This window comes from Emys orbicularis, chromosome 25 (assembly GCF_028017835.1).
Source record: "Emys orbicularis isolate rEmyOrb1 chromosome 25, rEmyOrb1.hap1, whole genome shotgun sequence".
Lineage (NCBI taxonomy): Eukaryota > Metazoa > Chordata > Testudines > Emydidae > Emys > Emys orbicularis.
In genome coordinates this window covers 1266689-1290087 of record NC_088707.1, presented here as the reverse complement: position 1 = coordinate 1290087, position 23399 = coordinate 1266689, and the positions used below count along the sequence as shown (strand labels likewise).

Here is a 23399-nt window from a genome sequence, read left to right as displayed (position 1 = left end):
GAGCCTGGGGGGAGCAGCCCCCCCGGTCGCTGCGCGGGGGGACCTAGGCTCCGTGTCCAGGGTCAGGGGGAAAGCACAGAATGTTTTCTCTCTGCGCAGGGAGGTGTGTGGCCTTTGCAGGCAGGGGGAGGGAAGGTCGCCGATTCCCGGTGCTCTCCCCCCCATCTGCGTCACAGCCGTGCTCACAAACAGCCCCTCCGCACTGTGCTGGAACGGCCCAGCTAGAGAGACGCTGGGCCAGGGCCAGGGGCTGCGTGGCCCAGGAATGTTCCTCGTGCCCCCACAGATCCCGTCACTGGGGTGCTGAGCGGGAGGCTGCCTCGAAATACCTGATGCCAGGCAGGCCCCTCTGGGGGGAGGCTCTGAGCAGGGAGGGGGCAGGACACACACTCTCTGCAGGTGTCGGGTGTTAGCAGGGGAGGTTCTGTGAGCGGCTGGGGTCCGAGTAGGTGGCTCCAGGGGTCCCTCCTGGATGTAGCTAGTATCCACTGGAGAAACCCCCGTTAGCCCTGCGTGGATTGGATTTTTTATCATGAAGCAAACGTCTGTTGCAGACGAGCCAATGGCAGGAGCCGCTGGCCTTTAGGGGTGCGTGCCAGCTGCTAGAGAAGGGTCTGGGTGAACAGCACCTAGCACAAGCGGGGCCCGGTCAGTGACGGGGGGGCTCTGGGCCCTGTCGCTGGACAGAGAATAGCCCGTCGTCACGGGTCAGTGAGGCCTAGCGGGGTTCCAGGGCTGCCCTTTGCAGCCCCCAGGGGAAGCGAGGGCTTGTGCTGTCCACCCGTCACAGCCCAGGGATGTCACGATGCAGCCCCAGCAGGATCGTGGCCGGAGTGATGCAAAGGGCCTTTGCACCTGTGCCCTCTGGTTCCACTGGGGCTGCAGCCAGCGGAGGGCAGGTGGCACGTCAGCATGGACTTTGTGCTGGCCCCGCAGCAGCGTCAGGAGGGACACACCAGGAACAGGAGGTGACTGTTAGCTCAGGGCTGGTTACGCCAGCAGCACCTGGCGTAAGCGGGAGAACATGACGCGCTGTCAGGACGCAGGGGATGTCCCGGGGCGAGGGGGCAGGGAGAGGTGCCCTGGGGAATGGGGCGCCCCTGGGGAATTGTCTCCTCTCGGTGGCACTCGCAGGCATCTAAGCTGGGGGGCTGCAGCGTGCTGGGGGCTGCAGGCGGGAAGTGCGCTGAGGTTGGGCCCAGGGGCTCAGGGCTGTGGCCATGTGGGTCCCAAAGCCGGGAGCAGGTGCAGCCTCCCGCTACTCCAGGCTGTGGCTGGCAGGGCTGTGCCCTGAGCTCTTGACCACAGGGTCTGCAGCGGGGGTCGGGGGGTGGCGATGGGGGTCCCTGGTTTACTAGCCCAGTTGCTGGTTCTGTCCAGGGGGCTCCTTGGGGGAGGCTGCCCTCCGCGCTGGCTTGGCAGCGGGATGGGAGGGGACCTTCCACTGATGCAATGGGAGGGAGGCGGGTTCTCCAGCCCCTGCTGACTGAATCAACATTGCCTATGCCCCAGTGCCCTGGGGGTGTGCGTCCCACTGCCCAATGGCAGCTCACGATCTCTGTGCGAGGGCAGGGGGGCGACACCGAGTGGGCTCTGCACAGGCTTTGCTGAACAACACCTGGGGTGGGGGGAGCCAGGGAGCCGGCGAAGGCAGCCAGTGCCCTCTCCTGGTCACCCCAGGTGCAGAATGGCCCAAGTGGCCAGGTGCATGATGGGGTGTCGGCTGCTGCTGGAGGCAGACTGCCGGGGAGAAGGGTGGCCTGGTCTCTAGTGGTGACGGGCGTCAGCAGCCCTGGGCATCGATTCCTGGCTCTGACACAGCGCACCTCCACAACCTGGGGCAAGTCACCTAATCCGCCCGGCGCCCCAGGTGCTACCTGTCCCCACCTGGTGAGGAAAGGGTAAAGCCCACTGCTGCTGCGGCTGGGGGCCAGCCAAGCGCCTTGCTAGAAGGACTAAGCCCCCCCAGGCTGAGCTGCCTCGCAGCAGCTCTGCGCACAGGGGAGGAATGGCGGTGATTTCCCAGGGGGGCTGAGGACTGGCTGGGAGCAGGGAGCAGCTGGTGGCGAGTGAGGCCTGTGGCCGAGGGCAGCATGAGAGCCGAGCCCAGGAGCCTCCCCGAGTGCCGCGCTCAGTCACACGTGGCACCGCCGGCTCTGTGACCTGCACCAGCCCTGGGGGCCTGGCCGTGCTCCCAGGCAGGGCCTCGCCTACGCTAGGGCTTAAGGTGCCGTTTGCATGTTACTTCCATGTGCTCCCAGCACGTGCTGAGGCCAGGCCAGCTCCGTCTCAGGGCTGTGCAGTGCTCATGGCCTGGAGGCGAATGCCCTGCAGTGCCACATGGGACACCCCTTCCCAGCCCAGCCTGCTCCCCATTCTGCTCTGCTCCCCCCCCCCGCCCCCGTCATGTCTCTGGCGCCCGCGCTGCAGGGCTCTGTCCGGCCCAGGTGCTGCTGTGTCTCAGCCAGAGCTGGCTCGTCCTGCTGGTGCTGGGAGGGAGGCAGTACCGGCAGTGTAGCATCAGCTCATTCCCCCCTAGGCGGAAGCAGGACCCAGGCTGCCAGGTCTCCAGGGAGGCCAGCGCAGCCAGTGGGAGGGTGCTGACGGTGGCAGAGGTGACGGGAGAGGCTTAGAGCCCAGGCCATACACAGCCTGCTGCAGCGAGCGGTGCCCAGAGCAGGGCCCCATTGCAGTGACCAGGCAGGAATGCGCCAAGGGGCATTTGCACAGGGACAGCACTGAGCCAGCCTGCTGCAGTCCCTTCTTGGCACCTTCCCCCCACCCTGTCACCCCGGGAGGCTCAAAGCCCCTCCTCTGGTGGGCACCGCTGCCCAGCTCCGCTGCCCAGCTCCGCTGGGGATGTGCATCCCAGCAGGGCAGGACATTTCCCCATGTGGTTGGAAACCCTTCTGCTGCCTGTCCCCAGAATCCCAGCCCCATGCTCTGCTCCAGGGGCTGGGGCCTCACAGCCTTGGCTGCAGGGGGCTCCGGAATTGCCCCAGGCAGGGGCAGTTCTCAGCCAAGTCCCATGGGCCTGGGTAGCTCTGGGGATAGGGCCACAGCAAGGAGCAGGTAGGAGGTGGCTCCAGGGCATGCGCTTGGCAGAGTGGCCGGGGGCCTGCCCCTCGCCTATGACACTGGCTGCTTGGACCAAGCCCTTCATGGCAGCCAGTGCCCAGAGCTCCAGGAGAGAGCCCCTCACACCAGTGTGCAAAGGGCCCAGCAGGTCTGGCTGGACCGAGGTGCTCTGGGGTGGCACGGAGCCCACGGGGCCCAGAGACGACCACGGTTCCTGTGCCATTTCAATGAGCCGTGGCTGAGGGGCACCGCCCCTGCCCGCCTCCCACCCCAGCCCTGAGGCAGGTCGCTGAGGAGGGCGGGGGGACACAGGTGCCTGCACCATCTCCCAGCACCTCCAGCTAGCCCCACTTGGGCTGGTATTATGTCGAGCAGGAAGCAGCTTCCTTTTCTGGTCTGGAGGCATCAGCTTCATCAGAGGAAACGTCCCACAAAGACCCCAGCTGGCAAATACTGCTCTGGATGTAGCACAGTGAACTGAACTCAACCTGCCCACACCCCTCATGTACCCTGTGACCCCCCCCAGGGACCCTGCTTCCTGTGCTGGCCCCTGTGACACACCCACCCCAGGGACCCCACTTCCTGTGCTGGCCCCCATCCCCCAGGTGACTCTGCTTCCTGCCTGATACTGCCCCCGGGATTCCCACTTCCTGAGGCCAGGGATTTTGCAGGGTTGTCCCCAGTGAACTTTAGATTCTCTGGCTCCTCTGGATGCAGACCCTGGGGATTTTCTACAGGCCTAGACCAGGGACTGTCCTGCCCCTGCCAATAACCAGGCCTGGGGCTCAGAGGTCTCCTGGCCAAGTCTGGCTCCTGCCAACTGCACAGTGTGGCGAACTCTTAGTTTCATCAGGAGCCTCATATCAAAGCCTAAGCTCCTGGAGTCCTGTGATTACAGGCGACTCTCAGCTTCCATGTAAACCAATACATGCCTGGCACTCCTGGTTGGGAAGACAAGTAGGAAACATGACCCTAAGGGTCAAATCCAGGAGGCACAGAAAAGAAAAAAACTGAAACCCTCAATGGTTGATTGTGTGTAACATGAAAATCTCATGATCTGAGGGGCCGGAAGGGGTGGGTCTGAGCCAATGGGGCTCCCAGGCCCAGCGCAGGGAGCGACGTTACCTAGGCTCATGGGCCTGGACCCAGGCCCTGGTGGGGGCTGTGTGTGTGTGGAAATCGCCTGCAATCATAGGCACAGGGCAGGGAGATGAGTCAACGGAGGTCACAGGTACAGGCCTGGGATGGGAGAACCCTTGAGGGGGTGGGGAGGGCAGGCCCACAGCAGAGATTGGGGGTCATGTGGGTGGGCCAGCAAAGGGAGGGGATGTTACCTGGGGGTCAAGGAGCCAGGCCAAGGAAAGGGAATGGGGGTCATATGAGGTCACAGACCCAGACCTAGGGCTGGGATGGGTTCATCTGTGGCCACTGGGCAGGGAATGGGGTTATCTGAGGTCACAGGCCTAGATTCAGGGCAAGGAACGGGGTCATTGGACAAGTAATGGGGTCATCTGAGGTCAAGATCCATACCCAGGGGAGCAAATGGGGTCATCTGAGGTCACTGGACAAGTAATGGGGTCATCTGAGGTCAAGCCCCAGACCCAGGGCAGGGAATGGGGTCATCTGAGGTCACTGGTCAAGTAATGGGGTTATCTGAGGTCACAGACCCAGCCCCAGAAGAGCAAATGGGGTCATCTGGGGTCACTGAATAAGTAATGGGGTCATCTGAGGTCAAGACCCAGACCCAGAGCAAGCAATGGGGTCATCTGGGGTCACTGGAGAAGTAATGGGGTTATCTGAGGTCACAGACACAGACCCAGGAGAGCAAATGGGGTCATCTGGGGTCACTGGACAAGAAATGGGGTTATCTGAGGTCACAGAGCCACTCCTAGGGCTTGGAATGGGGTCATCTTGGGTCACTGGACAGGTAATGGGGTCATCTGAGGCCACAGCCCCAGACCCAGGGGAGCAAATGGGGTCATCTGGGGTCACTGGCCAAGTAATGGGGTCATCTGAGGTCACGGGCCCACCCTGAGAGCAGGGAACGGGGTCATCTGAGGCCACTGAAGAAGTAATGGGGTCATCTCAGGTCACAGGTCCAGACCCAGGGCAGGGAATGGGGTCATCTGAGGTCAGTGAACAAGTAATGGGGTTATCTGAGGTAACAGAAAACAGACCCAGGGGAACAAATGGGGTCATCTGAGGTCACTGGATAAGTAATGGGGGTCATCTGAGGTCACAGGCCTAGACCCAGGACAAGGAATGGGGTCATCTGAGGTCACTGGACAGGTAATGGGGTCATCTGAGGTTACAGGACCAGACCCAAGGCACAGAATGGGGTTATCTGAGGTCACTGGACAAGTAATGGGGTTATCTGAGGTCACAGACACAGACCCAGGAGAGCAAATGGGGTCATCTGGGGTCACTGGACGAGTAATTGGGTCATCTGAGGTCAAGATCCACCCCAAGAGCAGGGAATGGGGGTCATCTGAGGTCACTGAAGAAGTAATGGGGTCGTCTGAGGTAACAGGTCCAGACCTAGGGCAGGGAATGGGGTCATCTGAGGTCACTGGCCAGGTAATGGGGTCATCTGAGGTCACAGACCCAGATCCAGGGGAGCAAATGGGGTCATCTGAGGTCACTGGCCAGGTAATGGGGGTCATCTGAGGTCACAGACCCAGACCCAGGAGAGCAAATGGGGTCATCTGAGGTCACTGGCCAGGTAATGGGGTCATCTGAGGTCAAGCCCCGGATTCAGGGGAGCAAATGGGGTCATCTGAGGTTACTAGACAGGTAATGGGGTCATCTGAGGTCACAGGCCTAGACCCAGGACAAGGAATGGGGTCATCTGAGGTCACTGGACAGGTAATGGGGTCATCTGAGGTTACAGGACCAGACCCAAGGCACAGAATGGGGTTATCTGAGGTCACTGGACAAGTAATGGGGTTATCTGAGGTCACAGACACAGACCCAGGAGAGCAAATGGGGTCATCTGGGGTCACTGGACAAGTAATTGGGTCATCTGAGGTCAAGATCCACCCCAAGAGCAGGGAATGGGGGTCATCTGAGGTCACTGAAGAAGTAATGGGGTCGTCTGAGGTAACAGGTCCAGACCTAGGGCAGGGAATGGGGTCATCTGAGGTCACTGGCCAGGTAATGGGGTCATCTGAGGTCACAGACCCAGATCCAGGGGAGCAAATGGGGTCATCTGAGGTCACTGGCCAGGTAATGGGGGTCATCTGAGGTCACAGACCCAGACCCAGGAGAGCAAATGGGGTCATCTGAGGTCACTGGCCAGGTAATGGGGTCATCTGAGGTCAAGCCCCGGATTCAGGGGAGCAAATGGGGTCATCTGAGGTTACTAGACAGGTAATGGGGTCATCTGAGGTCACAGGCCTAGACCCAGGACAAGGAATGGGGTCATCTGAGGTCACTGGACAGGTAATGGGGTCATCTGAGGTTACAGGACCAGACCCAAGGCACAGAATGGGGTTATCTGAGGTCACTGGACAAGTAATGGGGTTATCTGAGGTCACAGACACAGACCCAGGAGAGCAAATGGGGTCATCTGGGGTCACTGGACAAGTAATTGGGTCATCTGAGGTCAAGATCCACCCCAAGAGCAGGGAATGGGGGTCATCTGAGGTCACTGAAGAAGTAATGGGGTCGTCTGAGGTAATAGGTTCAGACCTAGGGCAGGGAATGGGGTCATCTGAGGTCACTGGCCAGGTAATGGGGGTCATCTGAGGTCACAGACCCAGATCCAGGGGAGCAAATGGGGTCATCTGAGGTCACTGGCCAGGTAATGGGGGTCATCTGAGGTCACAGACCCAGATCCAGGGGAGCAAATGGGGTCATCTGAGGTCACTGGCCAGGTAATGGGGGTCATCTGAGGTCACAGACCCAGACCCAGGAGAGCAAATGGGGTCATCTGAGGTCACTGGCCAGGTAATGGGGTCATCTGAGGTCAAGCCCCGGATTCAGGGGAGCAAATGGGGTCATCTGAGGTTATTAGACAGGTAATGGGGTCATCTGAGGTCACAGGCCTAGACCCAGGACAAGGAATGGGGTCATCTGAGGTCACTGGACAGGTAATGGGGTCATCTGAGGTTACAGGACCAGACCCAAGGCACAGAATGGGGTTATCTGAGGTCACTGGACAAGTAATGGGGTTATCTGAGGTCACAGACACAGACCCAGGAGAGCAAATGAGGTCATCTGGGGTCACTGGACAAGTAATTGGGTCATCTGAGGTCAAGATCCACCCCAAGAGCAGGGAATGGGGGTCATCTGAGGTCACTGAAGAAGTAATGGGGTCGTCTGAGGTAACAGGTCCAGACCTAGGGCAGGGAATGGGGTCATCTGAGGTCACTGGCCAGGTAATGGGGGTCATCTGAGGTCACAGACCCAGATCCAGGGGAGCAAATGGGGTCATCTGAGGTCACTGGCCAGGTAATGGGGGTCATCTGAGGTCACAGACCCAGACCCAGGAGAGCAAATGGGGTCATCTGAGGTCACTGGCCAGGTAATGGGGTCATCTGAGGTCAAGCCCCGGATTCAGGGGAGCAAATGGGGTCATCTGAGGTTATTAGACAGGTAATGGGGTCATCTGAGGTCACAGGCCTAGACCCAGGACAAGGAATGGGGTCATCTGAGGTCACTGGACAGGTAATGGGGTCATCTGAGGTTACAGGACCAGACCCAAGGCACAGAATGGGGTTATCTGAGGTCACTGGACAAGTAATGGGGTTATCTGAGGTCACAGACACAGACCCAGGAGAGCAAATGAGGTCATCTGGGGTCACTGGACAAGTAATTGGGTCATCTGAGGTCAAGATCCACCCCAAGAGCAGGGAATGGGGGTCATCTGAGGTCACTGAAGAAGTAATGGGGTCGTCTGAGGTAATAGGTTCAGACCTAGGGCAGGGAATGGGGTCATCTGAGGTCACTGGCCAGGTAATGGGGGTCATCTGAGGTCACAGACCCAGATCCAGGGGAGCAAATGGGGTCATCTGAGGTCACTGGCCAGGTAATGGGGGTCATCTGAGGTCACAGACCCAGACCCAGGAGAGCAAATGGGATCATCTGAGGTCACTGGCCAGGTAATGGGGTCATCTGAGGTCAAGCCCCGGATTCAGGGGAGCAAATGGGGTCATCTGAGGTCACTGGACAGGTAATGGGGTCATCTGAGGTCACAGGTCCAGTCCTAGGGCTTGGAATGGGGTCATCTGAGGTCACTGGACAGGTAATGGGGTCACCTGAGGTCAAGCCCCGGATTCAGGGGAGCAAATGGGGTCATCTGAGGTCACTGGACAGGTAATGGGGGCATGTAAGGTCACAGGCCCAGCTCCCCCGGGTGTTCCTGGCCATTCCCCCACCAATGTGTCCCGGTTCGCAGCTCTGACACGTGGTTGCCACTTTGCGCCCCCCCGTGAGGCCCGCCCGTCTCGGGGTTCGCGGCCCGGCCCCCACACCGTGCTGAGACCGCGGCGCTTCCCGCTGCAGGAGCCTCAGTGTCACGGCGCCCCCTCGTGGCCACACTTCAGCTCCCATCAGTCCCCGCGGTGGAACTACAACTCCCATCAGTCCCCGCGGTGACACGGCATCTCCCAGCAGTCCCCGCGGCAGGCGTCTCCCGGAAGCTCCTTTCCCTGCAATGGTCGGACACTGTCATTGGCTGATGCGGGGAGGTCACATGACCCGAGTCCACGGGAAGATGGCGGAGCAGGCGGGCGCCTCGCCCGAGGACCCCTGGGGGAAGGTGAGTCCCGGGAGCGGGACGGCGGCCGGCGCGGTACACACCGCGGGGCCCTTCTCCCCGGGAGAGGGCGACACCCCTCTCTGGCACCCGCCGGGCTCCGCCCCCCAGGCCCGGAGCCGGGTCACAGCGGGCGCAGGGGCCTGGTGGGAGGGTGGTTCGGGGCTGGGGAAGCCCAAGGGCAGGGGCTTGTGGGGGCAGAAGTCAGGTGGGGTCACATCAGGGATGGGGCCAGGGGTCAGGTCAGGTGTCCAACCTCCCTGTGACCAGGCAGGTTCCCAGCTCTGTGCCAGAGGAGGCAGATTTCTGAAGGGGATGGGACTGGACGCAAAGCCACTGGCTGGTGGCTCTCCTGGGGCATCTTGCCTCTTACTGCATAAAGAGAATCAGATACCACTGCTGACTTATTCTCTGCCCATCGCCCTCAGACATTGGGAAGGGACAGAAACCCTCCTGCATCGGACGAGAGCCAACTCTGGGCAGCTGGGATTGGGGAGGAACCATCCAATATAGGTGGATTATTCCACAATTCTACATTTCTGTCACTGCAAAATCTTGACTGTCTTGGGAAAACATCTCTCAAGTAGGTCCCAGGAGTTAAATACACTTAGGGCCAGATTTGTGAAGGTGTTTAGATGCCTAGTGGGATTTTGCAAAGGAACTAAGGCCCACAACCTCAAATCAATGGAAGTTTGTGTGACCCAGGATTTAGGTTTTTAGGCACTTTTCGGTATGGCACTAAGTGCCTCTCTGCTCCTTTAGGTAGCGAAATACCTTTACAAATCTGATGCTTGGTTCCTTGGGGGAGGCCTTACCTAACTGCTGCCAATGGAGGGACACTAACCAAGCAGAGGACTTGGCTGTTGAATGCACTTAGGTTTCCTGCTTAGCATATCCAGGGAACAGTGTATCTTGAGAGTCATACCCAAAGGCTGAGCTTTAACTTTCTATGACTGTTTCATCCTCCTGAACGCCTGGAGCAGAGCTACTTGGTCATTTGTCTTTTCTTGTATTCAGTCTTAACATTCAGATAAATATAACAACGTAAAAGGGGGAGGAAGTGTTGACTATGTGTCCATAAGTGCCCAAAGTCTGTGCAGGAACCAGGGTCAGATTTTCACAATTGCTCAACACCCAGCTTCTCCTGTTGTCCTCAATGTGCATATGCTTTTGAAAATCTGACCATGTATTCCTAGAATAAAGTGTAGTAAAACTGTAACCAGATCAATCCTGCAGTCACAGCCTTGTTAAACTGAAGAACAAACCAGTGTTTCAGCCTGCAAGGGAATTGGGCAGCATTGTTTTTCTGGAAAGCGGATGTGTTGTGTGGGGGCTCATGGGACCACCCACATTGTTCCCACTTGCTGTCACAATAGTTTATTGCGCAAAAAAGCAAATGCACTAAAGAGGAAACTGCCTCACTCACTGGTTGGTTTCTTTTTCTCTCTTCTCTTCCCGTTTTCTCACGCTGTAATTCGCTCATCCTACAATGCACCAGGTGGATTCTGCATACAGTGACAGTGGACTGGATCCCTGTGAGTAGCTTTGTGTCCTCTTCTCCCAAACTCTGTCAGGTCACAGCTGACTAAATGGGCCAGGGAGCCCTGGTCACTTTTGTCCTTTGCTCTAGCTTATGCTGTTAGAAGAGGGACAATCTGGTCAAATTTGGCCCAAATCCAGAGTCTCTAATCAGACCCTTTGGCCTTTTAAAGCAAGACTAACATCTCCTCATCGGAAAAGCAGCACAGTCGCGATCATCAATGTATTCTTTGCTCCTTTAATGAGAGGCTCTTGGAGCACTTCACAAGTCTCCCAGAATGTATTTTCCCCATTTTACAGACAGGGAACCGGGTGCAAAGGATATTAGAGTTACACTGCTGTGCTTTAGTTGGCTTTCATGTCTGGTCCCAATGGCTTTTCAGCATTCATCGTACCTATCTGCACACTGACTGGGACTGCAACAGCTGCTAATCCCTGGAGCTGGTTGCCCCGTGACTTGCCTTCGCTGTCCCAGTTTGCAGTGTCTCTGGGGGTTAGTGACACTTACTCACTGCCTCCTGCATGACTTAGGGAAATACGGTGTGGTATTTTCTCTTTCAGCGCTGTTTGTGGAAAGCACTAGGAAAGGAAGCATAGTATCCCGAGCTAACAGCATTGGCTCCACCAGTGCCTCCTCAGTCCCCAATACAGGTATGGTCCCTTCTCTATGTTCCACCAGCTTCTCCAGCACTTCAGTTAATAGGGGTTTTTCCCACTCTCTCACTCATATTCCTGTTCAGTCTCATTCTCCTTAGGTAGCTGTTCTGTAAGAGACTGTGATTGCAAGAGCTTCCTCTGCCAGCTAGAGCATAAGTTTTGCCCTTGGGTAGGGAGGATGGTGTCCTGGCTTCCTGCAGGGCAGTTTGATGGGACTCTCCTGGTAATGGAGAACAGAGGAGAGCTGGAGCGAAGTGCTGAAGAAACTTCTTGGCCAAGGTTTTTGAGTGCTGAGTGGTGATGGATGCCCACTCTGAGACACCTTAAAGGGGCCTGATTCCAGGAAGTGCTGAAAAGTTGGCCCCTCTGGGGAAGGGATCTCAGCTTAGACACCCAGTCCCTCTTGAAATCTGTAATGCAGCAGAGCCCTTCTAGTGAGAATCCTGCCTAGACAAGCCAGGGCCCAACCCCAGGGGCCTGCAGGAGAAGCAGTTGGCACCTAGTATCTTTGTTATTGGCCTCTGCTATAATGAATTTCCCCAGCTGCTCATTCATGCTGTGGGCTGTTGTCAGCAGAGATGCCCTTGGACAGGTGGATCTTTACTGTGTTTTGGCCCCATCCTTTTGAAAGAGCTGTTTGGAGCTAGTCCATCCAATCGGTAGCTAAGTGGTGTCCCTGGGAGGTGTTCTCAGGCACAGGTGTCTAAATGATCCCCAGTCCAGACACTGCGTGGGTTCTGTGTTGCCTCAGTAACTGGAGGTATCCGTTTTTGTCTCTGCTTCCTGGGCTCTGGGAGCTGCCATGTGCCCCCAGAGCTGACGGTGACCATTCTTCCGCTGCAGATGATGAAGACAGCGATTATCACCAGGAAACCTACAAAGAGTCATACAAGGACCGGCGCAGACGCGCCCACACTCAGGCTGAGCAGAAGAGACGAGATGCCATCAAGGTAACCTCAGAGCAGCTAGCAGGCTGCTCCTTTGCATGAGAATTCAGACAGCGCCTTCCTTTCACATCAGACCCAGAGGGTCCATTATTCTATGGCACCAGCACCTAGTGTTATTTATTTAGCTGTTAAATTCCATGTTCCCCCAAACATTCAGGATGCTGTAGGGCAGTGTTTCCCAAACTTGGGACGCCGCTTGTGTAGGGAAAGCCCCTGGCGAGCCGGGCCAGTTTGTTTACCTGCCCCGTCCGCAGGTTCGGCCGATCGCGGCTCCCACTGGCCGCGGTTCGCCGCTCCAGGCCAACGGGAGCTGCGGGAAGTGGCGGCCAGTACATCCCTCGGCCCGCGCTGCTTCCAGCAGCTCCCATTGGCCTGGAGCGGCGAACCGCGGCCAGTGGGAGCCGCGATCGGCCAAACCTGCGGACGGGGCAGGTAAACAAACCGGCCCGGCCCGCCAGGGGCTTTCCCTACACAAGCGGCGTCCCAAGTTTGGGAAACACTGCTGTAGGGGGTTTGTATCAACCTGGGGGAGCTGTAGCTTTCCACCTTGTTAAACCATCTACCCAGCCAGCTGCCATCATCCCATGCTGTTGAATCTAAAACACCCTGTCACTTCCGCTCTGCTCCCCCACAGAAAGGCTACGATGACTTGCAGGCCATTGTTCCCACGTGCCAGCAGCAAGACTTCTCCATTGGCTCCCAGAAACTGAGCAAAGCCATCGTCCTGCAGAAAAGTGAGTTTGGGGACTGGGGGGGGGGGGGGGGAGTGATTTCGGGGCCTGTGCTGGCATTCTTAACAGCTGTGACAAATAGCTTCTGCGCTGGACGGCTTTACTCCTCTGGTCACTGAGTGGGGTACTGGCCAGCCAGAATTGGAGCCACCTCCGTTCATGGGGGTTCGATGGGGAAAGTCCTCTGAGCTGTTAAACCCTCCCTGCAGACATTCAAAACTAAAATGGCAGGTGCCTTGTTCCAGGCCTCACTGAGTTGTCTGCTCCCTCCCAGCTGGCTCTGCAGGTTAACACTGTCCTGGTCTCTTGCTGAGGGTAACACTTATGCAATCAGCCTAGAGTGCAAGGGAGGCACACTGTTACAGCTGCCTAGCCCAGCCCAGCCCCCGTACCCTCCAGTCACCCCCTTCTTGCAGCTCACAGGCATCAAAATCACTTAGGTTGAGGGTGGAAGACTGTCTAGGGCTTAGGAGGCTGAGACTCCTCCCAGCTTGGCCACTGCTAGTGTATGATCTAGAGCACCTCGCTGTCCCTCCCAGGAGCTGGGTTGTGAAGCACTGAGACCCTCTGAGGAGAGGAGGCACAGGGGAGCCTGGCTCCTGGTCAGTTTGGATGCATGAGGCCTGTGGGGATGAAATCTAGGGCCATGAATCAATCCTGCAGGTGCCCCAGTGTCTGCTCGTCCTGTCCCCTGCTGAGCGACATCACTGTGACCTCTGATCTGTCTTGAGCATCCTAAATCCTCGTCCTCCCTTTGCTTTTCAGCCATTGACTACATTCAGTTCCTCCATAAGGAGAAGAAGAAGCAGGAGGAGGAAGTTTCTACACTCAGGAAAGATGTCACAGCTTTGAAGATCATGAAAGTGTAAGGAGCAACTTGTCACACATCTCCCACCCCGAGAGGCCAGGGAGACGGACACCCTGTGTTACACATACTGCAGCAGACACCCACCATACTCACCTTTTTCTCCCTCTCTGTCCTGTGCAATTCCATCCCAGGGCTGGTTAGTATCTGACCCAGATCCCAGTACAGTGCAAAGGGCACGGGCTGAGCAAGGGGACTGCCAATTCAGAGCAAGGAGCCCCAGCCTGTTCCTGGATCTCCTCTCCAACATGGAAGGGAGGCCATGAGTTCCCTAAAGGAATTTAAGCCCAGAGCCTGCTACCTTAACCATACAACCAGTCTGAGTGTCGCCTTATGGTCCTAACAAGCAAAGTTAACACGAACAAGCAAACACTGCGGCATATCTTTGGTCTCTCTCACACCTCAAACAGAGCTTTGGAAAGCGTCTGAGGCCAGAGCTGGCTTCCCGAGCCTGCCATTTTATCCAGGTTTCTTTGGTTTGTTTCAGAAACTATGAGCAGATTGTGAAAGCTCATCAGGATAATCCAAATGAGGGGAAAGACCAGGTCTCTGACCAAGTCAAGTTTAATGTTTTCCAAGGCATCATGGATTCACTGTTCCAGTCCTTTAATGCCTCCATCTCGGTAACAAGTTTTCAGGAACTTTCAGCCTGTGTCTTCAACTGGATTGAAGAGCACTGTAAACCACAGGTAAGGACTAGGAGCCACACACAAAGTAACACGGGGCAAGCGCCTGCATAGGGCCAGATAGCTACAGTAGATACAAATGCAAAGCAATGCACATTGGAGGGAACTGCTTGAACTATTCGTACACCTTACTGGGCTCTAATTAACCAGCGCCAGGGCCAGTTCAGCACCTGGCAGCAGTCCAAGCACGTTAGGAGGTTTAAAGACCAGGATGGAGATAGTGAATGCAGTTCCGGTCACCCCATCTCAAAGAGGATAAAGCACAAGTAGACAGTTCAGAGACAAGTGACGAGAACGACTAGGGGCACGGAAAGCCTGGGACTGTCTACCAGAGGCAGAACAGGGGACATGATAAAGAGATGCAAAATTGTGCCTGGGGCTGAGGAGGGAGATGGATAACTTCTGTTCTCCCTGTCTCGTAATGAGCAAAGGGACCGTGTGTGAAATTGAAAGTGGCAAATTCAAAATGAATAGAGGGAGAAACTTTCCCCTGACATGCAGCTGGCAGGGCAGTGCTGTCTGCCACAGGAGATCAGGCAAACCCAAGGGTACATCTACACTGCAAAACCCCCTGCAGCAGCGAGGCTCAGAGCCCAGGCTCTGCAAATCGGCAGAGGGGGGTGTTTCAGAGCCCAGGCTCTAGCCTGAGTGGGCACATCTACTCTGCTATTTTGAGCCCCAGAGCGCAAGCTCTGCAAGCCCGAGTTACCTGACCCAGGCTCTGAAACTTGCTGCTGTGGGGTTCTTTTCTCAGCATAGAGATGCACTTAGCTGGCGAACAAGAGCTTTGAGAGGGATAGAAGCCCTCCTGCTTCAGAGCATAAATGAGGCTCTAGCTCATGGGGGCTAAGGAGAACCTTCCCTGAGGGGCAGGTGGTCATATCACTCCTTCTTGCACTAGGCTCTCTCGCTAAAGCAGCTGGTTCTGCTACTGTCAGACAGGAGACTGGCCCTTGGTCTGATCCAAGCTGGCAGGGCCTGTACTCCCAGTAATACCGATGTACTGAAGCCATATACCCCCCACCCCCAGGTTTGTTCCCATAAACACCACTGTGGGTGGCTGACGCAACTGTTACCCAGCTGCCTTTCTACACACTTATCCCCCTCTGTAAGGAGTTCCCTGGCCTGTTCGGGAACCCACAGAGGCATTGCCAAGGTGCATGTTTCTTCGTCCTGCAGAGTGACTGATCCTGCCTCCTCCTTGTTCTCCTCAGACTCTGCGGGACATCGTGCTGGGGGTTCTGCATCAGCTGAAGAATCAGCTCTATTGACTCTCTCCCTCCCGTGCCCCAGCAGCACGGGCCTGCGCTCTCATCCACGCTGCTGTGGGGTGCCGCCCAGCAGGGAGGGAGTTGGGAAACAGACTCCAGGAAGGGCTGGTCTGTTTCCCTCGGGGTTGTTCTTAAAGCTTCTCTCCGGATTATTTATTGTATTGACCAAAAACCAAAACTGGGCTGTACGTACCTCTCCACAGACCCTGTCGCAGTCTGTAGCACTAGAGGTTGTGTAGGGACTCAGTCAGCAGAGAAGGGAGTTTAGATGTGGATTAAATACACTTCTTGTTGCCCCAAAGGAAGGCAGGAGAGGCTCTCACCCAAACTGGCAAGGCAGTGAACGGACCTCGCCTGAGGCCCTGACTCTTTGCAAGAGTGGCAGTAGCTCAGCTGGTGGGAGGGATCTGCTTTGTAGCAGTCAGATTGTCCTGCTCCCTGTAGGGGGGGAATGGTATCATCTTAGCACTGCACATCTACTGCCTGGTGGGATGCATGCCCTGAAAACCACAGAGCCTGGGCGTGAACTGTAGAACAGATGGAGCACAGGCTGTTTGGTTTCCAGGTAAGCACTTGCTGACATTGCAGCTACCCAGGCACCTTTCCATAGGGCAATGCAGGACGACCTCTCCCCACCAGAGCTAGTTGCCACATTAGGATTAAAGACTTTGGCTGGGCTATGAACCCTCCTGCACCAGGCAACAAACTGTCCTCTACAAAAGGGGATTAGGAAGAAGCTTCCCTTGGCACAGGTTCTCCCATCACTGCAGGCTTTCTTGCACCTTCCTCTGAAGCAGCTGGTTCTAGTTATTGTCGAGATGGGTTCTGGACTAGCAATTCCTATGTGCCTCAATCCCGATCGTCTAGTTCTGCCTAGGGATGGAAGGCTGCTTGCTTTACTGGCGCAGAATGACTTTCCAAAAGGCCATGCAAAGGAAGCTGGTGGGCTGGCCCCTCACTGCCACAAGGAGAGGCACTTAATCCCACTGTTGAAGGGACTCTCCCTCTTGTGCAGATGATCATGGCCTCGGCCTTCACTTGAGCCAGCTGCTGACTTGGCCTTTTCGAGACTAGCCATGTTTCCTAAACAATTAAACGTGAGTGCAGCTTTCGCTACAGCCTTCTCCAGCTTTATCGGCACAGAGGCTGATCTCTGTCGGGCTTTATATGACTTGGCACTTTTTGATGAAGTCACACTGTGTGGGAAAGTAGAATAGTGTAGCACAGAGCTGCCGTGAATTCTAAGTAGACGTCTGCTCTTGTTTAGAACAATAGTTTTATAGATAATAAAGCCTTGATTTTTGTAATGCATTGAAGAAAAAAAAAATCACACTAACCTGTTACCAGTTTACGTTTTGCAGACAGCTGCTTGTCTGGGACAATTTAAATCAGTTACACCCTGTTTCTTTCACTGTAGCCCTACAGGTCTATTAACAGCAGATGGCAGCTGTCTGCTAAAGCAGCAATGGCATTTTACTACTCAAACAAGGTGACACTATTGGAATTACCCCAGCAAAGTGACTCTCTTACAACAGTATTTGTCGATTTTCAATTATGTTCCTGCCACACCTCTAAAAATCCCATGTTAATGGCTGTTGTGCATTTCTTTCAGTTTGGGTACGGTAGTTTCTTGGTGCTGGCTGTCTGCCTTTCAAACACTGAAGCAGGGGCATAATGTTTCCATTTAATCAAGGAAATATTCTTGTTGGTCTTGGATTTTATAAAACAAAGCACTTCTACAAAGCTTGCATTGAGTGTCCCTGTCGGTCCAAATGCAGCATACAGCCCCATGGAAGTTCAAGAGTTTGTTTGCAGTGACACGTCCAACTGCTGAAGTGAATTGCACACAACAGGGGAAGCTACCGCTAGGCCCGTACTCAAGCACAGCCATGTAACTCTTGTAAGATGTTGCTTTGCTGTAAGGAAAGCACCCTGTTTGCAGAACCAATAGCCTGTGCTGGTTACTAATAAGTGGCATGTGTATTTCTCAAAGGACATTGCTTTTTACAAACCTCACTCAGGTGGAAATGAAATATTTTTCTATCATGAAAAGTAATTATAATAAATTTTTGCTAAGCATTTTAAGGATTGTCCCCCTCAGTTTGTTTATTTCTGACACAGAATCATTGGGTTTGCTATGAGAGGTGATGAGGCAAGGGCCAATTTTTCAGAAGTGACTAGTGATTTCAGGATGCCCAGCTTGCCCCCTTAGCCAGTGTTATGGCAGCTGTATTGGAACAGCCCTCCCCACCTGCTCATCCCCCTGTTATCTGGGTGCCTGACTCCGACTGTTCTCAAAGCCATAGTTAAACCAGACTGGAATGCAAACAAGCTCCCTTTTGTGTGAGCAAAGCGGCCAAGACTCCAGAGAGCAGGCGGGAAGCCAGTCTTGCTACCGCCAGAACATGCAGGGTGAGAAATAATTATGGAAGCAGCAGGGCTAAGATGAGACACAGTGGTGTTTAATGAATCACACTCCTGTATACAGCATTACGGCATGGTAGATGCTGGGGGAAGCGTTTCCCACCCTCTCTATTAAATACATTGAGATGCTAGTACATCCCTACACAGTTAAACAACTAGTTTCTTTCCCCTCTCCTAGACGCTCCTTTCCTCCTTTTGCTAGAACAAACTCACCTACTTGTTGGCAATCCAACACACCCCTAGCCCAGTGGAGAGGCACCATCCCAACTGCTCATTGCAACAAAGGATAATAAAAACGGAACTCCACTGCAAATGAGAATATGATGGGGCCTGGAGCTGCCTCAACCCCTGTAGCCACCCTCCTGACTGCAAAGCATTTTAAAACATAAACATACATAAAAGACGCAGGACAAAACCAAGCCCTACAAACAGTGCAAGTTTCAGAAGCGGCTTCTGTTGGGTTCCACACTGGCCAATTTTCTCCCCTGGAGCAGTGGCTCCTGTCAGCAACTCAGACAGCCACCGGCAAAGTGACATTGTAATCCTCATCCGTCTCTATCCCAACTTCCTCCTGCACAAGAACAATGCAGCCTCTTTACCAAGAGCACAAACGAGAGTTAAGCTGGCTGTACAGCACAGAGAGAATTCAGAAACAGGGCCCTTTCCAGCACTGTGGGACTTGCTGAGGGTTACACTTGCAGCAGAATAACTGTGGATTTGTGTTAGTCAAAGGCAGGTGGATATGGCAGTACTTACAAAGAACTGTTTCTTGCTTTTGGGGTAGCCCTCCAGAATTGCATCAAGTAGCTCAGTCGCCTGGTAAGACAAAATAATTTGAAAGAATATTTAGCTACGTTTCTTCAGGAAACAGACACATTAAGTGAAACCTGGGCAAGCTCACCAGTGGGACAAGCCTTAAGTACACAGCTTAGCAAAGGCCAAAGCATTAGCCCCCGTGGTCACAAGCAGTGAGGCTTCCTAGGGCGCATGCCTGCCTTGCACACCCCCCTCAACAGAGGCCACTACCCAGGCTGCTGAAGTCAGGTCTCCTCCCAGTTAGCCATTACACACAAATGAGAGGCTAATGGCCCCTACCAGACAGCTGTGGGGCTCCTTTCACCCTTATATTTCAGGGCTCTAAGTGATAATCTGCTTTGCTGCAATCCCACTGGTCCATTGAAAGTGGCAGTTTGGCATCACGATTAGACCGTAAACCCCCAAACAAGATGACTGGTGAGTGACAGAGGGAGCTGCCACTGGAAAGCCAGAGAGGATGGTTGGGAGCTTGTCTTGCTATGTCCATACATTGGAAAGCAGAAATCAGAGCCCAGGAAGAGGTCTCCCTGCCAGGATGGCTGCTCTCCCAGCACTAGAAACTATGGGATGGAAGCTGGAGAACAGCAGCATTAGAGTGGGGAGAAGTGGCCTTGTGGTTCCTCCTCCTGGGTGACACCAGAAGGGCCCAGGCATCGCCACTTCAAGACTAGCGTAAGCTGAGTGTGCTACAGAGGTTCATACGTCAAGTAGTTCTTGGCTGGCTTGGCAGCAGGCTATGGAAGCAAGATGCTCGGCTAGCACAGACCCACAGGGCTGCCCCATAAATCATTAAGTCGCTAGCATTTTTTCCCTGAACGAAACACCACGTCGCCTCTCGGGTATCATTGCCACCACCCAATGGTGCCCATCTACCCAGTATTCATAATAAAGGTCGCTACCATTCGCTTCCTCCTTCTCCATTCTTTGCAGTACAGCTTTTTCTCGTTGTAAACCTGCAACCAACAAGACTGAGTGAGTAACATTAAACCCAACCACTCCCTAGTGTGAACCAAGGAACTACTGCTAGGAGGGGAGGCCAGGCCAGAGCAAGATGCTTATTTAGTGTTCAAGACCATCACACAGTGCAGGCAACTGACAAATAAGCTCTTTGGAAGTGGGTCTCCTTTTAAAATGGATGATTTGAGAGGCTAAAACGTTGAATTTCTGTATTAATAAAATGACAACCCAGAGCAAAGGGCTGCAGGCAAGAGTCACTCAGGAACTTACAGCTGCCCCCTCTAGATACACACACAACCTAAGGAAGCACACAGTGAAGGATCTGCTGAGAACATTAGGGAGCAGGACATTTCCAACGACATCAGACTCTGGGATTGGCTCCCTGCTGGAGTTAGCCATACTTAAAGCTGACCAGCACGTCAGCATGCCTGGCAGGTAATGCCCAGGTAGCGTGATCAGACTTCAGAGATGAGGCCACAAAAGCACAGCCCTAGCCTATGAACAGGAACATTGGGAAGTTAATTGAGGAGAGGACAGTTTGTGCTAGAGTTTCAAACCTCTCCCACAACCACTCCAATTCTTCAGTGTTTGATGTCAGATTCGAAACGTCTATCAGCATTCTAAGGTGCCTTTCATCCTCACATTCAGACACACCACCTGCTTACAGAAATAGAAGACCCGTCCAGAAGGGACAAGCTATTCCCTGTCTACCTCTAAGGATAATTTATTCAGCATTTTGTTAAGACAAGTAGCATTGAGCTGGGCTCTCGGCTGCTGTGTTCAGTGGCACAGCCCCTTCCAGCTCTTTACCTTCTCTTTCTCTTCAGGAGTCACATGGTTGGCTGCAGATTTAATTCGCTCCAGTTTCTCTGTGTAACTGGCACAATCTTTTTTTAACTCTTCAATCTCTTTAATCATCTCTGGGGTTGTCATTGAGCCATTCAGATCCTTCAGTTCTGGAATGGAATCGCTAGTTACCCAGGGATGCCCACAGCTAAAGCTCAACAGCTAGCATTAATGTCTGCATGACGCCACACTCCATGCTGGCACCGCAATGCGATGCCTCAAAACACACGCTCCATGCTGGTGCCACACTGCGCTGCCTCACACACACTCCATGCCGGTTCAGCTTCAGAGCTAATCTACTTTGAAATAAACCTGGCAGTAGAAGTGGAAATTCAAACACACCTGATTCCATATGGCGGCAGCTCTGTTGAAGGGTTTGTACTTTTGAAGAAAGTTCCGAGATTTCATTGTCCAAGGCTTTAAGCTCAGAGTCACTCACTGTGGGAAACTGATCCTGAGAGAGAAGAAAGATGACGCATTATGAATTACAGAAAACATGTTCCCTGGACAGTCACCACCACCCATTTTTGACAGAGATCTTAGAGACATTTGTTCCCATGACAGCTTGCTGCAGTTCTCGAGATCAGCCATACACAGTGTGCTCCTAAAGGTATCACCTCCATTGGTTATGAGGGGATGGGAAGAGTGCTGATAAATGGGCTAGAATGGCATAGCTTTGGTCATTGTTAATATTAACAAAAGTTCATATTTATTAGTCTAAACTGGTGACATTGTCTAGGATGTTACAGACACAGCAGAAACAGCAGGGTTTACGTTATTGAACAGCGGAGTGCTGGGTTCCTTTAAACAAATAATCCAAAGTAAAAGGAAGAACCAAAGCATTTGAATGGAATAAACGCAAAACAGCATCTGTTGCTTTGAAGTGTGAGGAAAGCCGCAGGTGCCCATATAAACATACATACTGGAGTCGCCTAGTGCATTGTATGCTGAACCGCTATGTAAATTAAAGCTTCTTGACAGTGTCTCCTCTGTGCCTGATGCAGCACCAAGAGTGCTGTCAGCACGTTAACAAAGAGCGCAGGGAAGGCCGTGCCTCGCCAAAAGGCTTTCATTGGGGCTGGTCTGTTTAGTTTTTCCACTCAACATTGTTTTTGTTTCCTAGGGAAATTGAACAGATTCATCTCACCTGGTCTGGAAAGTATATTTTCTGTTTTCCATAAGCCTTCTCTCTTATTTTCCCTTGTTGAGCCAGCTGCTCCAGTGCTTTCACCACAGCCTGATGCAAAGAGGCACAGAAGTCCACATGAGAACTGGACAGAGCACCAGAAAGCTACCCTGGGGACTAAGCTGGGCAGGGAAGAGATGAACTAGACAGGCCTTAAGGGCTCTGTGTGTGTTGTTACAGCTACAGATATGGTATCTGCCCACGCAGCCAACCATCTGTGCATCTATCCACCACCTGCCTGCAATATGGGTTAGTGAGAGGCTGGGGGTTTCTCGCGCTGCTGTGGGACAATCTCTGGGGAAGGGAGGCAGTGGCAGAGTGAGCTCCCACCCATCTGGCGGGGTCACTAACATGCTCCCGCTCCCTACCAGCTTCTTGCTTGGGTGGAAGGCTCTGACCCGCCTTGGTGCCACAGGGGCCTTGCTCCAAGCATCCAAGCCGTGTGTGTGTGGGGGGGAGCCTCTATAGCAGGTGCATCGGGGCAGGCTCCTAGCTCTGCCTGCCTCTCACCGTCTTGCCCAGCCCATGCTCCCGCTGCAGGTTCCCGAAGGCGTCCTGGGCGCTGTGTGGCCGATTCTGGTCCCGGAGGTAGCGGAGCAGGATTGCGGCGGCTCCTCCTGCAGGGAAGAGAGCGGGACAAGAGGCTCAGCGCCAGGGCTTGGCCACAGCAGAGGCAAGGGAGTGCGGCCTGGCCCTTGGGAGGGGAGGTCGGGTGGGAGGTCGGAAAGGGGCCAGGTCCGGTGGGGGGTGGTCAGGCAGGAGGGAAGGGTGGCTTGGTCCTTGGGGAGAGGGGGCGGGTTGGGCGGGAGTGAAGGGGGCCCGGCCCAGCGGGGGGGAGAGGATCGGGAGGGACGAAGGGGCCCAGCGGGGGGGGGGGGGGGAAGAGGCCTGAGGAAGGGGAGGGCCCGGCCCAGCGGGGGAGAAGGGAGGGCCTGGGGGGGGCTGGCCGAGGAGACCCGGTTCAGCGGGGGGGGGGGGGGGGGGGATCAGGCCGGGGGGGGGGGGGGGCTGGCCCAGCGGGGGGGAGGATCGGGAGGGACGAAGGGGCCCAGCCCGGCGGAGGGAGGGTCGGGCCTGAGGAAGGGGGGGGGTGGCCCAGTAGGGGAAGGTCGGGCGGGGGGGACGAGGGGGCCCGGCTCAGCAGGGGGAGGGAAGATGGAGGAAGGGGGCGGGGCCTCTTCTCACCTGTCGCCGCGGGGCTCTCTCGGACCTTGCTCATCCTCTCGGTCTCTATGCGGGGCCCGCGGAGAGGGAGGCGGAAGCGGAAGGAACGCAGCCCCAGCAGCCCGCTCGACTGCTGCTATGGTTACCGTCCCTAGTTCCGGTACGCGGCCCACGGTTCCCTTTCCACCAATCAGAACGCGCTTCGGCGAGGGGGGCGGGAACGGCTCGGGGACGGGGCGGAGCCTAGGCGTGGGCCGCTTGACAGGAGAACTGGGATCTGATTGGCTCGTGCAGATGGTGCCTGGGCCGTGACCCCCATGACCTCTCCCCTCCCCGCAGGCCCCGCCTCCCGGCCCAGCGCCAGGGGAGAAAGCGCCGCTCTGCGCCCCATTGCCCTGCCCCAGCCCCCCCCGCGAGAGGGGACCCCCCCAGGACAGAGCTGCCCCTGCCCCCCACCCCCCTGCCCCAGAGGGA

The 23399-nt window shown here is 55.2% G+C and overlaps 2 protein-coding genes across 2 annotated transcripts; one reads left to right on the top strand and one right to left on the bottom strand.

Moving 5' to 3' along the window:
* The first annotated feature begins 8734 nt into the window (after positions 1 to 8734).
* On the top strand, positions 8735 to 17611 carry MLX (MAX dimerization protein MLX). The gene is made up of 8 exons (XM_065422427.1): positions 8735 to 8839; positions 10335 to 10371; positions 10937 to 11026; positions 11876 to 11982; positions 12614 to 12713; positions 13476 to 13575; positions 14063 to 14264; positions 15476 to 17611. Exons 1-8 carry the CDS (start codon positions 8735 to 8737, stop codon positions 15530 to 15532), a joined length of 798 nt encoding a protein of 265 aa, XP_065278499.1. The 3' UTR covers positions 15533 to 17611.
* A 365-nt stretch (positions 17612 to 17976) lies between these two features.
* On the bottom strand, positions 17977 to 23051 carry PSMC3IP (PSMC3 interacting protein). The gene is made up of 8 exons (XM_065422428.1): positions 22947 to 23051; positions 22272 to 22378; positions 21723 to 21812; positions 20918 to 21029; positions 20540 to 20685; positions 19672 to 19725; positions 18713 to 18772; positions 17977 to 18527 (listed from the first exon to the last, which is right to left on the bottom strand). The coding sequence occupies exons 1-8, from the start codon at positions 22978 to 22980 to the stop codon at positions 18468 to 18470; spliced, it is 663 nt and encodes a 220-aa protein (XP_065278500.1). The 5' UTR covers positions 22981 to 23051; the 3' UTR covers positions 17977 to 18467.
* Positions 23052 to 23399: the final 348 nt, after the last annotated feature.

Bases quoted from the DNA above. Each gene is read 5' to 3' on its own strand.
- MLX (XM_065422427.1), top strand. From the start codon at position 8,735: ATGGTCGGACACTGTCATTGGCTGATGCGGGGAGGTCACATGACCCGA. The intron at 8,840-10,334 runs GTGAGTCCCGGG...ACAATGCACCAG, and splicing joins CCGAGGACCCCTGGGGGAAG to GTGGATTCTGCATACAGTGA. The intron at 11,027-11,875 runs GTATGGTCCCTT...CTTCCGCTGCAG, and splicing joins CTCCTCAGTCCCCAATACAG to ATGATGAAGACAGCGATTAT.
- PSMC3IP (XM_065422428.1), bottom strand. From the start codon at position 22,980: ATGAGCAAGGTCCGAGAGAGCCCCGCGGCGACAG. The intron at 18,773-19,671 runs GTAGCGACCTTT...TTGTCTTACCAG, and splicing joins GGAGAAGGAGGAAGCGAATG to GCGACTGAGCTACTTGATGC. The intron at 18,528-18,712 runs GTAAGTACTGCC...GTTCTTGTGCAG, and splicing joins AAAGCAAGAAACAGTTCTTT to GAGGAAGTTGGGATAGAGAC.